Source organism: Aplidium turbinatum, chromosome 2, assembly GCF_918807975.1.
Source record: "Aplidium turbinatum chromosome 2, kaAplTurb1.1, whole genome shotgun sequence".
Lineage (NCBI taxonomy): Eukaryota > Metazoa > Chordata > Ascidiacea > Aplousobranchia > Polyclinidae > Aplidium > Aplidium turbinatum.
In genome coordinates this window covers 51,235,938-51,254,264 of record NC_137473.1, presented here as the reverse complement: position 1 = coordinate 51,254,264, position 18,327 = coordinate 51,235,938, and the positions used below count along the sequence as shown (strand labels likewise).

General features: G+C 38.9%; 1 protein-coding gene across 1 annotated transcript; it reads right to left on the bottom strand.

The window, feature by feature from the left end:
- Positions 1–354: 354 nt before the first annotated feature.
- LOC145765415 (uncharacterized) lies at positions 355–6,677 on the bottom strand. Its single transcript, XM_082577239.1, has 3 exons — positions 5,406–6,677; positions 4,869–5,007; positions 355–1,835 (listed from the first exon to the last, which is right to left on the bottom strand). Exons 1-3 carry the CDS (start codon positions 6,603–6,605, stop codon positions 1,681–1,683), a joined length of 1,494 nt encoding a protein of 497 aa, XP_082433365.1. The 5' UTR covers positions 6,606–6,677; the 3' UTR covers positions 355–1,680.
- Between the last annotated feature and the right edge of the window lie 11,650 nt (positions 6,678–18,327).

The following is an 18,327-nucleotide window of genomic DNA, read 5'->3' as shown; positions in this document are numbered from 1 at the left end:
GCAGTTCGTAATATCGTCGCAACATGCAACCCTAATTGTTTTACCAACGCATTTCGGAAAAGTACAGTAGATCTTTATGTGGCGTGTTGAAATCATCCAGAAACTTTTGAAACTGACGATGGTTGAGCCCTCGTGCTCAAATGAAATTTACTGCCTTAATAACCGGGCTCAAGACGTATTTGAACTTCAAGGATTTGGCGCACAGGTTTTGCTGGTGAATGATACAATAAAAAATTGCTATGTCATCATCGATTTTTCTCACCCTCAAGGCAGACTTCAAGAGACTTATGCATCCAATGCCATTTCCGGACATGGATCAAAGCACCATCAGTTGCGATTCCGCATAAGCTGGACAAGTCCAGTTCGAACTTGTCAAAAGAATTAATTAATTGCTTCAGTAAAGATGTCAGCCCCAGTTGTCGTGCCTTTATTGACTGTAGTGACAGAAGCTCTTCCGTTTCGTTCAAGTTTTTGTCCACTCCTTTTACAAATATGGCCAACTGTGCTGTAGTTCTTCACCTTATCCCTGAGAGTGTCACTGATATCACAAGCAAAATCATCGATACGCCTCGCTATCATCCACCGTAACAGACTTATTTTCTCGAACCCACTCTTCATTTCAGGGCACATTTCTTCTGCGACATCGATAAGACACTGCTTCACAAAATTACCGTCGGAATACGGTTTCTTAGTTTGAGCTATTCTCTGCGCAATTCTGTGCCTCTGATCTACTGACGTTCCAAATAATTAAATACAGTAGCCTAAAATCGGATTAGCTAGATTTTTAAAATGGTTAACAGAAGGTGCAAAATGTACAATGAATTGTTCTCACGTACCAGACTAAAATAAATTATAAACACGTTTCGCGGCCGCACATAATTCAAAATCGGTACATCTTCGCGGGCAGCACAATTTTTCTTCGCGGGCCGCATTTGGCCCGCGGGCCGCACGTTGCACACCCCTGATTTAGACCATTCAAGATATTATTGTGGTCGTAATGTTGAACTTCTTGCATTAGCCTGGCTTATTGCCTCAACACGGCAGCATTTCGATTTGTTTGAATTTTTGTCAATTAAGTCAATACCCTCCTGCGTCAATTTAAACTGACGGCCACAAAAAAAAAAGGACTCCAAGCTTACTGTTGGCGATAGCTGTCGATATGCCTGATACTAGCTAATTAACTGGATTCTTATATTTCTGATTAACCGAAAAAAAGAATAGACTCCTGTCGGCATCAGAATTTTATCAATCCTTTTTTTTGCGCGTCAGTTTAAACCGACGCTAGAAGGATATGGGTCAACAAACTCTTCCCCTTTTACAGTTTGAAATTAAATTCACAAAAATTTTTAAAGTGCACGAGTGACTTTCTAAACTTAATAAGGTACTTGACAGTGCCCTAGTCACGAAATCAGTCCTTTTTTACATTGATTCAACGTCTACAGACGTGGAATCAATGTAAAGAAAATCTTAATTTGCTGGTTAGGAAAAAGCATCAAGTAAACCGACCTTCAATAGATATCAACATTCAGTTTGTTAAAGTACACAACAACAAATACAAAATAACACGAAACGATAATTTGGCAAATAAAGTTATTTCTCTGTGACAATACATAGCACACATTGGAAAGATTAAAAATAATGTGCTTTGAAGGTTAAAAACAACGGCTAGAATCAACTTAACTAAGAATTTCGAAAAAATGTTATTAATTTTTTGAATAACTTTTTTCCACTCTTTCTGAATTCTCGATTTCGTACGTTGTAGATGACGCAGTTCCACAACGATGACGTCATAAACAGACCGACTGTCAAGGCAAATCCGATGGAAGCAGACTTTTCTGCAATGCGCAAATGAAAGCGGTAAATAATTCTGTTCTCGGAAGATAAGCAACGTAACAAAGATTGTTTAGAAGCACGGATGCTTATATCATGGGCCATGAAATTACACAGAATTACGGCGTTGTAGCATATTGTTAAATATAGGCTATAAACCTACATTGTATAATCGTTCAGTTGCCTACAAAGTCTAGTTTTATTCTTCTCATCGTGGAGTAAATGGCTGGTAAACCCCTGTTTCATATTTAACTTAAAAAACAAATTCTTAAGAGATTAAACAATGGCGTAGCTACAGTAGGTTGGGGAAAGGATAGCCTTTTTACCTCGGGCGCAATTTCAGAAGGCACCAAATTTCCTGCAAAGCATCCAGTGGCGTAGCCAGAAAAAATGTTTGGGGGAGGCCAAATATTTGGTGAAATGATGAGAATGACAAAGTGTTTGATTAAGCCATCGCCACCTGATGTGCAGTGGTGGGAGGTTAGAGCGTGCCGAAGGCACCCGTATTTTAGGGGGGTCCGGGGGCATGCTCCCCCGAAAAAATTTTGCAAATTTACACTCAAATAATGGATTATAGCGCTTTCTGGAAACAATTTTAGGGTAATATTTATATGTATTTATTAGCAGATAAACAGCTATTAACTTATTAAAGGTAGCTCTTACACACAAACGGGGAAAATTTGCGTCTAAAATTAGACAACACCAAAAACTCAGCTACACAAAAACTCAATAACTACACAATAACCTAACAAAGTAAGCCATTCTGAAATTGCTCCACAAATTAGATGAAAGAAACGTAAATCGCGTAAATTTTACGCGATTTACGATTTGCAAAATTTATTGGTGTCTTTCTGTGAGTCTAAAACAAGTCCTTGGGGATGTTAATAGCCAGATGTTTTGAAAAACGTTATAAATTCCTACAACTTTTATTATATTTTCAACAAAGGGCTCAACTTTGGAATCCAAAATTTAAAAATTTGGGGGGGGGGGGCATGGCCCCTTTCGCCCCTCCCTGGCTACGTCTATGAAAGCATCACGCTTTATGCAGAGATGTAGCCGAAGAGTGGCTTGGAAAAGTAATCATCAGCCCAAAATTTGATCTTGTCCTTTCAAAAAATCGGTTTTTAAAGTTTTAATAACATTGTAACTTATTACATATTGAATAACGTTTCATACATGCTTGGCTGCATTCAGTGCGTGTAGTTTTAAACAAACTCTAATTTTCAAATATTAAAATGTTTGTCCTTCAACAGTGGCTGGCTTTTTCCCCACCGTGAAATTTTTTTTCTACCTACCTCACTAGCTTTATGGCTCAAACTTTATCACCAGGGGCGGATAAAGTGCCATCTCTGGACGCCGGAAAACTTATCTCAGGCCTCTAGACGGCGGTGACCTCCCCAGTCAGAAGCATGAGAAGCACGGCACTGCGTGATGTAGGCCTACTGTACGCTATTCAAAATTGAGCTTCTGTAGTTGCATTTCTATCACGTTTTCTTTTTAAATAGCTACAAAAATTAAACAGACTAAAGATTGAGCATAGCCGTAGGTTCCCGGCTGGGGAATACGGAAGGCGGTTAACACGGCCCTGGTCATAACAAATTTTGTTAACTTTCGTCAAGCGAACTTGTTAGCTTGTTAGTGGATCATGTTGTGCTCTTAATAAAAGAGAAATAAAACAGAGTAACCTTAGCGGGTTTAACATACTTCTTTTACACACAAAAAATATAACATAATTAAAATAAACTCAAACGTTTTCGACACGTACGTGTGTCCTCATCAGGAATTAAATCTGCAATATACATAAAATGAAAAATCGTAAGATAAATTTGATTTTGCACCATCACTGTAACGACACCCTGGACTAAAAAGCACAAACTGAACAAATGATACAAAATGATTAAGACTAAATTATGCGGTGGGAAACAGATCACATGAGGTGTAAACTACAGGCATTGGACAAACAATTAGAACACACACAAAAGGAACGATGAGCCACAGGCGAATAACTGCCGGCGGTTGAAAGATGGATTGTTACGTTTGATTCTTGAGGCTTCCATGTGATCTTAGTCTGAAAATTAGATCTGCCTCGAGAGATAATTTTAAATTGGTCGATCGAGACATTGTTACTGCACGTTTCACAAGAGGTGATGTGCTCTTTGCACTTTTAGTTGTTAGGTTTGGGTTTAAGTGTTCCCCGGCCGCGAATTTTTTTTTTCCCACGAGATTTCTGTCTCATTGATTCTAGTCACTCTAAAAGTAAGATTTTCCGAAAGTGTTTTGAGAGATTGGTTGATTCAGATTGCGAAATAACTATTTACCAATGAAATTCTGCAATGATAATAAAATATAAGCTTTCCCTAACCCTACTTTTTTTGAAAAGCTCTTGTGCACCGCAAAAATTAATTTAAAGAAAAAAAAAAGATTGACTTCGACAGGCGTCGAACCCTCATTCTCACGATCACTAGGCAGAAGATGAAATCACTGAACCAACCGTCCCAACGAGAAAATTTTGCATTCACACGGTTTTAATACAAACTTTTACCAAAATATGTAGGCTAAATGAGACAGAATTCTCGTGGGAAAAAAATTTTCGCTCCCCGGCCCTTGTCAACAAATGTCTGGTTGACATTCCAATGGCAATGTATGTCTGGTTTGCGTCACGCAAACAAATTCATCTCTCAGAATTAAAATCATCTCTCGAGGCAGATCTGATTTTCAGTGATAGTGCAAAGTCAAATTTATCTAACGATTTTTCATTTTATGTATATTGCAGATTTAATTCCTGATGAGGACACACGTACGTGTCGAAAACGTTTGAGTTTATTTTAATTATGTTATATTTTTTGTGTGTAAAAGAAGTATGTTAAACCCGCTAAGGTTAGGCACTTAGGCTACTCAGTTTTATTTCTCTATGGTTCAACAAAGCAAACTCTCTACCAAAGCTTTAATAAAAGAGGTAAACAAACTAATTTTAATTCTCATAAATTAATGTTACTTAGCTATAATGTCAAAGTTATGTAATCCATACCAGTCCCTACCATCTGAATACACATCGTATCCTCCAAGCTGAAACAATAAGAGAAGCACGGTCAACGGGGACACACATATGGAGTAAGCCAAGAGAATGAGCATCAGAGTCCGGTTTGATGCTTGAAGTTCTTTTTTTCTCCGATAGTTCTGCAAAGCATTAGATTATGGACCAATTAGAAAAGGAGTGTTCAAAACGACGTTTTAATAACAAAAAAAGCGAAATTCTGTGCAAAAAAATCTATTCCAAAATGAAATCACGACAAACACCGCGTCGAAACGAAATATTTCGAAATTTATGCGGGTCTATAGTCTTCTATTTGTTGACGAAAAGGCTTTGTTAGACCTTATGCCAAAAAAAAAAAAAAAAAAAATTGAATTTAACTATTCACAAATAGTGTTTTTGTATTGAGCAAATAGCACAATTTGATAAAATCGTGTAGGTATCTCAATCTCATCGCATGGCTTTAAATAATAAATTAGGTTCTTTGCTGGAAAACACTACTGAAAATAGTTACGATGAGTTTTGTAAAAGCACCAGAACTCACATGTGTGTTTCTGGGTGTGGTTTTGGTATCAGCCATATGACAGATCGTAGACCTTCTTGAGGTAGGGTTAGATAATTTCTCGTCCACAACGGGAGAAGACGAAGTTCCAGAGAAGCTTGTTCTTGATAACGATTTCAATGCTGTGACTTCGGAATTCTCGAGTTTTTCCAATCTTGTTGACTTAATTCCGAAAGTGTCAGTGTGAAAAGACGTTGCCAAGGTGGTTAAGTTTGGACTTGAGCTTTTGCGTTTAGACATGGAATAGTTCTTTATGCTGTTTAAATTTGTGAGGCTACAGGAAGTAGCAAAAGATATAACGACATTGGCAAGAAAAACAACAAACAAAGGGGCCAAATAGGCTAAAATAATATGTAAACTTGTGTGTTTGCTCCCAGCTGGGTCCTCCTTATCTATTTTTACATCCACGTCAACTACTGGAAGAAAGAGTGACGCTGGGATAACTCGAAAGCTTCCGATTGTCAGAGTGGTCGCTATACCCAATGTAGCAACAGCGAGCCACATCCCTCCAATGCAAATTAAAGACTTTGCCTTTGTCATGACTCTGTGATATCGAAGGCTGTAAGCGATAGCTATATAGCGATCGACATTTAAGAGCAAAAGACTGCAAAGACTTGCACCTTGGGAAATGTAAAGAAATGCTGAGGATACTGTAAGGTGTGAAGGGGCAAATATTTTTTCCCACCGCTTTTGATTTAGGCCTGTTTGTGAAATGTTGTGTGTTTCCGTGATGCCTTCATAAAAAGCATAATATTCTTCATTGCCTTCATACATTACGCTTATCAGATGAGCCAAAGTCTCAGGCAGAACCAAAACTCCAAACAGAAAATCGGACACAGTCAGGGATAACTTGAAATATATTTGAGGGCGTTTTCTTCTCGCATTCAACCAGACAAGAATAGACCAAGTATTTGCTAAGATTGTACTGCAGCAAATGATCACAATATAAGCAAAAACAGCATCCAACAAAGTTCGGTTGCAAATTTCGCATTTGTACAGAGGTAGCGGGAACTCAGTTATGCTTGGATTGCAAAATCTGCTTTGTATTTCTGGTGTAAGAGTTATATTGTCACCATAAACTTTATTAAAAAATTGACAGCCAACGCACTTTAAACGCAATACACGAAGGTGGAAGTGAAAGTCAGTGGAGCAAAACGGATTCAAATTAATACTGTGATCCATTTCTTTTCAGGCAATAATTTTTCCAATTAATAGATTTTTCAGACTACATGTAAACTGAGTTTTACTTTTTGTTGGAATGATGTGAAGAAGAAAAGCCTAATACAATAATCTGTAAAAGTAAAATGTAAAGGTTAAAATGCATAAAAAACATTTAAAAATCTGCAGTATTTCTAAATGACCAACAGTTTGTTGTACTGTATGTTTATGGGAATATTTTGTTTTTCTGTGAGTGATTAGTTTATACGTGAAAAATCCTAGACAGAAAATCAGGGTCTCTTACATTGATATAACCTCTGCGGACGTCAAATCAATGTAAAAAAACGACTGATTTGCTGTATTGGATTGAATGATATAATTACCAATTGGATTCCATCAATTAAGGCAGGGGTCACCAACCTTTTTTGCATGCGGGCCACTTCGGCTTTAAGGAGAGCGGTGGTGGACCACACTAATAAAATTTTAGGTAGGTTGACTCTTATGCTAGAAAAGAACTCATTTCGTATCCAGTATCCAGCGTTACATGTTGTTGATATTTATCTTAGAATACCGCAGCAACAAAATCAGTCGAACAACGCTACTGCCAGGTCAAGCTTCTTTAACAACACTTTTGACTTCTTTAAAGGCATACTAAATGAAATTTTCAAACGGGAATTAAGCATTAAAATGCGTAAAGTGAACATTCAAGAATACATTTAAAAAAAAATTACCTAAAAAAAATTTGTTTTCAATGGCGCTGGCAAGGCCCAAAGTCCAATGTTTCATTTATTTTCAAAATGACCAAAAAGTGCAAACACAGCTCGAGAATACGTCACAAAAGACAGCAATAACAAAAGCCACGTTACAACATCTGATGTTTTAACATCAGATCTGAGGTTTTGAGCAAACTGTCTGATGTTTTGACGTTGAAATCTGATGTTTTGATGTACATACATACATAGCCTCCAGTTAAATCGCCGGCAGTAACAACTGTTGCGTGATTAGCTGATTGCTCGTCTTTTATTACGTAGACTGTACAGTCGCACGCTTCGCTGCTCAGGCCCATTCTGGTTTTAAAAGCTCTGACAAAAGTACGCGCGGAATGCTGATCAGACCGCAATGGGGCAAAATTTTATTGAAAATCGTTTTATGATAGCATGTTAAACACAAAGAACGTGGAAAATCGCCAAGTCAGGTTTTTCCTTTAGTACCCCTTTAACAATGTCTTATAAACGAGGCCACTTGTTCTGCGCACTTATAGCGAGGCAAGTGGTTTCATCAGAATATTCATCGCCAAGCAAGAGTAGTGTTGTCACTTCGCCTCACAAATGATATCTTGCAAATTGCAATTAACAGTTTCAATAAACAAGGAAATGTTTGACACATCGCAATACAGGCAACAATAGTGAACTGCGAACATATTAGCGAAAATAGGCTCCGATAACAAAGAGAAAGAAACCAGGCACCATGAAACAAACGCTTGTGAAAATCAACGAAAAAACGTTTCTGTCGTAACTCATGAACAGCGTTCCCTCTAAAAAAGCAATGAGTTGGTTTTTCATCCTTTCTGTGAAAGTCTATAAAACCGTCTTTCTTTGATTATTATTAGACAACTGTCACTTGCGATGCTTATCAGCATGGCAAGAATTGTTAATTAACAACATTTTTGCAGTACTAAGCTAAATATTTTTCAACTGCCAGGAAGCATAATAATTCCACTTTGTACGTGTTTTAATCAACCACTGGGACAGTGTGGCTGGACATCGCATTGGAATAACTTTAAGCGACCCCCACCTAGAACTACAATCTGGTTGGTCGATCGGTGGAACCGTATGCAAAGCGATAATCTGTTTTCTGGAAAGGATTTTTGCCTTCATGCTTTTTAACTCCTCAAGAAAAGTATTTTTGGTTATACTTGTACGCTGATACCTTCCGCGAGCCGCACATAACAGCGTGGCGGGCCGCATGCGGCCCGCCAGTTGGTGACCCCTGAATTAAGGGAATCGACTTGTCATGACGTCACATTAAGCCTAAAAGGGAAAGAAAGTTCACTTTCCATAAAGCAGGGTTGTCCAAACTCCCCCCGGGCTAGATTTGATGCGGAAGTGCCTGAAGGCCAAAAATCTCTGACAATCTTATGGTTGTCAAAGAAATATGCCTAGCCTATATAGTTAATATTGTGTTATTTGGTGTTATTTGGTGTTATTTTTATACAGCAGTGTCATTAGGTTGCAACCTAAGTTATCTGCTTTCCATTAGAAAATAAAATACTCAGAAACACTGGAAAACACAGCTCTGTCAATGTGAAGAATGAAACGGACGCCTTCGTCGTCGTTGTCGTGTGAGCCTCTGGGGCCAAGGCCCAAGGGTCTATCTTTTTACCACCTCAGATTTACGATGTTTCCAGACTACATTGGAAGGCTACTAGAGAGCAGCCAGTCTTAGTTTCATCATCCAAGACGCGCAGACCTTTTACTCCATTAGGTGGCTTGATGATGGTACAGTCATTTATGAAGTGGTCTGCGGTCTGTTCCTCGGCACCACATTCACATGAGGAGATCAGAGGTGTCACTTTCACAGTGTCACCCCAAGATACCTTGGTTCGGGGCAGAAGGAGAAATGTTCTCCATTATTCTGGACATGTAGCTCACGATCAGCTTCCCGATTGTGTAGATGAAAAGCTGCTGTCACAGTTTTGGTATACCTCGTCTATGTTGCATGTTTCCAATCGGCTTTTTTGAAGTTTTATTGCTTCACCGGTGAACTCGGGACAGGAGCCATAAGTTTTGGGGCAATGATAAGGGGCGGCCGGTGTTGGGACCACGGGAACTTTTCAAGCACACGTCTGTCTAGAAGAGAGCTGTCGACACTCGCAAAGGCCACGTTAGGGTTTGTTCCTATTATCCAGCGACCGGAGTGGAAACTGGCTTGTTTCTTTGGGTTTAATAGGAGGGCAAGGTGGTTTGTAGAGGCCCAGTCAGCCAGCATTTCTGCGTCGCTGCTTGTGTTGTTGTAGTCCCAGTAAAGGATGAATCAGAATTTACCACAGGGAAAATTGGCAAGTTTAAAGATACAAAAAAATTTCAAATTCGTATTTTGGGGTACAGGCTATAGCCTACTAACTTGATAATTGCCAAAACGTGTAAACAAATGACTTGGTTACATCTGCATCCTGATGAATGGGCAATGCATGGAACTCAGTCACAAAAGCACAGTTCCGTGGTTTAAGCATCAGCTCAGTGGCCAAGTGTAACGCCTTCGACTCTGGTGCTGGTAGATCTGAGATAGATTTCAGGTCGGGTCGAACCGAAGATTGTAACAACGGTACCGATCGTGTTCTTTCTTACATAACACAGTGAGAATAAGTTGGGTAATAATGTGAAGACATCGTAAATTTGATATAAAATTAAAAATGAGCCTTGTCGCTAAAAGACCTTAGCTGTTGCATAGCGCAAAGAACCAAACTCAAACTTTGAAGGCAACAAAATAAATACTGACCACTACTGTAACTTTTCTGACACTGGTACCTCTAACGCAGGTCGGGATCGGTTAAGTAGCCTGCTCCCTAATTATCGTTGCCATCTGATTACAACAGTGCATGTTGTTTCAATGAACTTGATTTAGTATGAACAATTCGTTAATATTCTTGAAGATTAAAAACTGTTCAGCTAAAATCGATTTCAACACTCTCGGTAAAAAGTGCTGCTTTTAGACACACGATGGCGTTGAAGAACACGTTAATCAGATTTACAGAACGTAGCCTGCGACATATTTATAACAACGATTTTTCGGTGACCAACGCACATGAAAAGCGTATCAGCTAGTCCAGGAGTCGGCCACCTCTTTTTTTAAGAAAAAGCTATTTTGTTTCATCTCCCAGCAGATATGGCCAGCAAAGTGCCACACTACGCAATATAGCCTAAGCATTTCATGGTAGGCCTATCTCGGTAAATATAGATTCTAAAGATATTGGATCTATCAGCGTTTCCAACTGCAAATCAATAAAGTTTCAAAGTTTCTGCACTCAACATTTGCAAAACTGGCATGTGTTTAATAATTACGAAAAGCACAATTCCTGCTGTTTTTTCTAAGTGCAGTCAAAATTCTATTTTAAATCTTCTTTTCTGAAGTGTGCATGACTGCTACCAAACGTTTTATTTCCGGTTTTAACAATAATGTAACGACTGTGGACGTCGAATCAATGCGAAAACGAACGGTGTTTCTAGCTGGCATAACAGACCATAAGTTTCAGGAAGTCTTAGTGGCTGGTGTAACCTGCTTGTCAAAAGATTTCGTTATTGCATTTTCATGATTTGCAAAATCAAAAACACTCCAAATTAATTTAATATCTGTTCGATTTCGTGTCACCATTAATATTGCACCAAGACACATCGTATCAATATAAAAAACTACTGTCTGCGTTGATGCGATGTCTCAAGAGGTTATCTTTTGATCGTTGCATTACACTGTGATGAGAACGCAGTTGCTTACACTACCTAACCAAACTGATTACTCTCGCTGATAGCAACACTTCGCATGCTCAACTAGCATAATCATCTTCGTTATAATCGGTAAGAACCTGAGCTGTTATTTTCTGCAAGCTAAGTAGAACGGAATTTTTGTACTATTTGTGATAGACACTATCGACTATTCAGTAATTAGGTTGCCAGTCAAGCAGATAATGCTGCTATTATTTCTTTTGTTTGTGTAAGCTGCTAAACAATTTCCTTTTGAACTGCTAAACTTTGTGGCGTTTAATTTCGTCTCGAGATGACTTGAATAAAAAGTAAAGTCGCCTGTTGTGCGGTCAAGTGTGACGTCCTTTTTAGCCATCAACACAAGACTGATAGCTCATCAGGACAGCGAGTGTTATGCCATGTGTGGCTTACCACAGTTGGCGCAGCACTGAAGCAAAGCCAAAACGTATCAAGGAATGTAATCTAATTGCGAGGTAGGCTAACACGATTTTCTCTACCTTATAATTGCCTACGCTCTACACAACAAGTGAACAACCAAAAGCAGCATTATGTGAGCTTTGAGGATCGTGTTTTGTCGCTTCTACCCCTTTTCAGATCAGTTATGTTATGACAAGTATTGCCATTTGCTTCAATGGTCAAAAATGGAAATAAACTGAAGTAAACTTTATAGCATTATACGTCTTCTTTCTTGCAGCTTATTCCTCAATAACGTTAAGTTGAGTGTATAAAGACGCAAACATTCATCAATTAAATTAAATATCCTGTAATGAAGACTGACTGTGCTTCACTGATTCAATTAGGAGCTATTTCCTGCAATTGGCAACATGCAGTTGTAACAAAAGTATTTCAGAGTTTAAGTTACATCTGAACGTAATTAGTTGGCAGGACTCTATTAGTCTATCAGAAATACGTCTAAAGCAGCCACGGTTAAAGCGTGATAGTAATGCTCGCACTTGAATGTCAAAAGATACAGGCCACGTTTTTCCGTTTTAAAATTGGCAACAAACTTAAAAAATTAAAATTTTGTCTGAAGAAAACAAAATTTCGTTTTAAAGATTTTTAGAAATGATTTTGTGTTTAATCGGTTTGGTTTTGAATCTTTATCCTCGGACTGACAAAACCTTGATCAGTTATTTCTGGTAGTTTCGCATAAGCTTACTTGTAAAGGCTTTTGACGCAAGGCCGGTTTCCGAGATTGATAGAGTGATAACCGCTGGGCGCTGAATGTCATCTCATTCTCAATATGCGTTTTTTTCGTGGGTCGGAAAGCGGACTCTTCCAGCTTCTCGACCAGCGAATCTTTTTTCTGCACTTTCTTGCTTGATAGCCGGAGCCCGGATTATGGTTCTACAGTCAGTGCGAGTTTTTTACTTTTTGTACCTCTGCTCACCTCTGCTCTGCTGACCTTTGTTACCTCTGCTCTGCCAACCTCAAACGGAGCCGTGGCAGTGGACTTGCCTGGTTTGTCCAGGCCGGCTTAGCGCTCTTTTTTAGTTTTTTTCTCTGACGGCTACCGCCGAAGTTGAGGCTGAGGACTCGCTCAGCTCTTCCAAGCCGCCCATGAAAATCTCTTCTTCCAAGTCTCTTCAGTGCTCTCTATTGTGGTTTTCTTTCCTCTGTAATTCTGATGCCCATATACGGTATACCTCGACGCTGCCTACTGAAGCCCTTAACCAAAACACCAACTCAAGTCTCTCTTTAATCACCCAATCTAGATCGCCGATCCGCCTGATCTTTAAAGGAAATTATAACGATCGTCGTTGCAAACTCCCACCTCAAGAAATTGACAGATTATAACCAGACATGACTGCTCCCGAACCTCGCAGTTGTTTGCAGATGCCTGAGTAGATAAACAACCACTGCCACGAGTATAACAATGCGAACCTCTTCCCATTCGATGACAATGCAGGTCCCATACTACAGCCAGGCAAGTGGAGGCAGTCTTCCGCAATCGCTTGATTTGAGTTCCACCCATGGTTCATGGCGATGTTTATACATAGGCCCTGCTATCGCGAAGCTCCAAATTTGACTAGACCGATCTGTTAGTAGCTAAAATCGCTAGTAGCCCTATAAGTTAATAGGTCGAGTAGTAGTTAATAAATATAGTCTTTCTGTGTATATTGTTTGATTTTGAGCTACGTTTGTACTACACTATTGTTACCATGTAAATAATTGTCAAGATTTTGGCACTTTTGTTGGAAATCTAAAAAAGGCAACACTGGTAAAGCATCGGTCTGGCAACACTGGTAACAGGAAAAAAATTGTCATTTTTTAACACAAAAGTGGTGGTTTTGTAGTGATTTGAGATTCAGTGATCAGTAAGGCAAGTTTTTATTGACCCATAAATAAAAAAAAAATTGACTTTAAAATTTAATAAAATTGACTTTGTTTCTCGGCAGCCGATTTGTAGCAAGAATACTTGACTCTTGATACAATTGATTCTTGATTCTTGATTAGAATTCTTGCTACAAATCGGCTGCCGAGAAACATATCGTTGATTGGATGATCTGAATGGCTAGCGTGGAAGCTATACCGTTATGGTTAGCGAATCGCAACTGCTCGCTGTACTAGTGAGTGCTCAGCCTTGTGCTGACAGCCGGGAAGAACGCCCCTTTCTTCCCAAAATTGACTTCATTGATCTAACGAAAATTTGACTAAATGAATCATTGTTTCTAGCAAAATAGGACTGCTTGAACGAAAAAAATGTAAGTCAACGAATAAACATTGAAATCTTCAACAGAATTTGCTAGGCACGACTGAAAGCTGTATAAGCAGTAAGCACTCTAAGCAGGCAACTAACTCGACAATGAACATCACGTTCACAAAAAACAAGTGTTCAGTTCAGTAGACCATAGCCCTAACAAGGGCTGTAGGAATTTCTCCCTAGACCAACGTAATGTTCATAATTATGAAAGAAGTCAAGGGCTATAGTCGAAGGGGCGGCACGCCTTTCGGTGTCTTGCGAAAGACACAGCCACATGCTCTTGAGCAGTGTCGAGCCAGCACTTAATTAACTTTCTGGTCTTGCAATGTTCATTATTTTAGAAATGGCGTTATCATTTTGCAGTGTTTTTAATGTTAAAGAAGCTGAACGAAGCACAGATGGAGATTGATGAACAAAAAGTTGTTAAAGCAGTAGCTTTGGTATCTGTTTTTTTTTCAACATTTAAAAGAAAATATTTGGACTGGAGGTGTCAATTACATAAAAGTTGACTTTTTGTTGACCTATCAAATTAAGGTTTTGAAACTTACTCCTTGTGTCCAGAACTCTCACTTAAAACCACACCGCAAAAAGTTACTAAAAAAAACTTGACTTTATTGATTTTATTTGCTTTAATTATTTGGATTCTCAAAACCATCATTTCAAAGGAATAGAAAGCAAATATAGTTTAAAGTTCAAAATCGAAATTATATAAGCGTCCAACCGACATCCTTTAGAAGCGCATCGCAACAGGTCTCTCACCATTCCGCTATCCAGTCAACTATAACGCATGTCGCCAAGCCACGCTCGGTGAACACACAATCCATTGGCTGCTATGCCTGGAGTTAACAACGTGACTTGTGGCGGCCTCAAACGCAAAAAGAAGATATCCCACAACATGACGGTTTTGATGCATCCTGTTAAACTTTGATATTGAACAGCAGCCTAAACGCAACAGTGGAAAGAGCCGAAAGACTTTCCATAATATTGTTATTCATTGTTAGAAGTCTATTCGAAAATACTCTCGTCAAAAGGTCTCGTCTGTGTAATGAGGAAGTGCAGAAATGACGTTCATCGAGTTTCATTTCCAAAGAAATAAACAAAGCTCTTATCGAGTTGACTCCGATAACGTCAGTTCATGCCTTGACTGAGCCAGTTAGCAAATCAGTCTTTTTTACAAAGATTCAACGTTGAATCTTTTTTTACAAAGATTCAACGTTGAATATGTGTTGAATCATGGACTTCTAAATAGTAGCACCTGGACTGGACACGCAGTGACCAACATGAGGCCAAACAGTTGGTACAACGGTTGGCCAACAGTGGGCCAACAGCCAAGTAACTAACCCTGTTGGCCCACTGTTGGCCAACTGTTGTACCAACTGTTTGGCCACATGTTGGCCACTGCGTGTCCAGTCCAGGTGCTACTATTTAGAAGTCCATGGTTGAATCAATGTAAAAAAACAATGATTTTCTAACTGGAATAGTGAGGTGGCATTGATTTGTTTTTAAAGGTTTGAAATGTAAAGCCGCTCGAAGCTGTTTCTTCGGAGAAATGCACTTTCAAAACAAATCTTATTAAAAATAAAATGATACCAAGACTAACGTTGATTCGAAGCTGTGCTGGTCAGTACATGATAACATGATAACAATTACGTACAGTTTCTGGCTCGAAAACTTGTTTACGGGTTATTGTTTCGTTTTACTACGCCCACGCGTGGAAAAGCCAATCCTCAATGCTTCATAACTTCCAGTTAACAAATAAAATAAAGCTAACTGAAATATTCTTTGTGGAATGAAAGTTTCGGAACAACTAAACCAATTGCTGCCCGATACCAATAAAAAGTTTCGGTCACCAAAATGCAAGTCGTTTAGAATTCGGCCTCAAACCAGACAATGACTGCACAAGTTTGGGTATAGCTGGTAACAACAGTGCGCTTCAGCATAATGCCGAGTGGTGAGAACGTATGGGTGATACTCGAAAGGACGTCGTTTTGACATAATGGCATGCTAAAATAAGTGGTAAAGATGACTCGAATACTATTTGCCTCTTATTGCTGCTCCCTGCTTTGTTACATTTATAATAGCAGTGTACGCAGGGACGTGTTAAACGCCCCCCTACCACTCGGCCGGAGAGGGGGCCTACGGCTCATTAGGGGTCTAACAATTTTAGTCTGTTTAATGTTTTTTGACTTTTTTAAAAATAAAACATCACTTCGGCGGTATTGGGTATGCATAGTTGGAGATAAAGGGAGTAAAAAGTTTTTTGTGTCCCAAAAAAACAAACAAAATGATGCAATATTCCGAAGTAAACACTGCTCACTCAAATAGCCTGGCTAATTATTCATTAAATTGATACATATTCATGTGAATCGAGATAGGTTATGAATGACACCTCAAATAAACTTTTGCAGTTCTAACTTGCTGAAAGACTACACCAGACTATGGTAGCCTATACAAATTTTCAGGAAATAAATTATTAAAATCTTTTTGTGGTCGTGAATGAAATTGTTTTGAAATGGTAACCTAACTTAAATTTTAAACTAAAACTTCTACCTCAATTCAATTTTAATTTGATGAATTTGGTTACATACAAAGTGTGCATCTTGATAAAAAAAATTAATACTTATAAAAATGTCTAAAAATTGACCAAAACAAGATTTATAGGTCAAAAATTTTCTGGGGGGCAAGCCCTCCACACCCCATTTTCTATTTTTTACTTTTTTTGGACATTGAGTTTTGCATTGTTTATTTATGTTATCAATTTTGCTTTGTTTGTCGTCGGGTGAGTCTCTGGGGGCGAGGAACTATCTTTTTACCACCTTAGATTTACGATGTTCCCGGACTAAGCTGGATGGCTACTAAAGAGCAGCCAGTCGTTTGTTTCTTCATCCAAGACACGCAGACCTTCTACTCCATTAGGTGGCTTTAAGATGGTGCAATCGTTGATGATGTAGTCTGCGGTGTTCCACAGCACCACATTCGCAAGAAGAGAAAGAAGCCAATCCCCATTGGTGCATGGTTGAGCGGAAAAGCGCGACGCCCGTACGGAGGCGGTTGAGGCGCACCCCACGCCTATCTTCGTAGTGTCAGGTGTCAAGATCGGGGATGAACGAATAAAGTCTGGTGGATTTTGACTTCCATTTGTTATCCACCCAATTAGCCGCAGAGATGTTTTGTCCATCAGCTTCGTTGATCAGACGTTGAGCGACTGGCACGAATGGGTGTCTTGATTTCAGTCGACGAAGGTGCTCTTTTGAGGGAGTAGAGATCTTGGAATGGAGAAGATGGTTGAGTTCCACTGCCATTGACCAAGAGACAAAGTGGCTTCTTCAACCAAACAATCCCTTTTCCCTGATGGTTCTGGAAGGAAGATTTTGAAATCGATGACTGCAGAGGATTCCCCTCCTGCAAGAGTTGTTTGAAACAATATATTGTTTCAAAAGAAAATTTGTTGTTTTGATTTTGTTTTGTATCGAAAAAAGTCTTAATGTGTTTCTCGGCAGTCGAGCAAGAATTGACAGCGATACTCGACTGCCGAGAAGCCCATGTTTTTGAAAACTCTTGATGGCTATTGTGAAGACTACACGGTAGGCCTATGGTTAGCGAAACGCAATGCTCGCTGGTGTATAGGCTAGTTAGTTGTCAGGTAGTATTGATGCCAGGAAGACCGCTCCTTCTAAAAAAAGAATTGGTGGTGTAGCTTAAGGTGGTGCAATTTACAATATTATATTGAGTAAGACTGCACATTGTTGCATTTCTACTGTTAGCAAACAAACTGCGAAGAAAAACCGGTGGAAGGGTGAGCTCGAGCTGTGCAGAACCGAAACCTATTGATTACTGACAATGAAAGATTGCGTCTAAAATGCCAATAGCCTATTTATAGCTTATTGTTTTCAAAGTAGGCCTTAATAAAGTGACGGCATGTTTATGAAACCGTACGTGCATTCATCGCAATCACATGACGACAATTATTGTTTCCAAACTTTTTAATCTTTATTGATTACAGACCCTGTCAGCAAATCAGTCTACTTTACATTAATTTAACGTATACAGACGATGAATCGGTGTAAATAAGGACTGATTTGTTGCCTGGGGATTTGCTTGATGAATCACTTTCATAAAGATAAATAAATCAAAGCAGAGAGTTCACCACAATCAATCAGCGGTTTTGTGTCTTCTTAAGAAGCGAATAACTAATATCACATTAATTTACAAAAGGCGAATGGTGATGCAAGATGATTTTGACATAGTTTTTCTCTTGTGCAGTTTCTTTTCATTTCAAACAGCTTCCCTTACAATAAAACTTTACTTCTCTGTCTACGAAGCACAGTAGAATTTACCGTATTTCGAATTGGCAACCCGCACAGACTACGCTAACACTTCTTCCAGAGAGAGTTGTCTAAAGTTAAATTACTAGCTGCTGTATTGTAGGCTATTAGTGATGCTTATGCAACGTATCATGACTGTTAAAAATCATTCAAAATCTATATTTTTGGTTTTAAAACATAGCCTACGTTAACCACTATTTTTATTTGACACTTGGCGGATCATCGTATCATTATTTAGG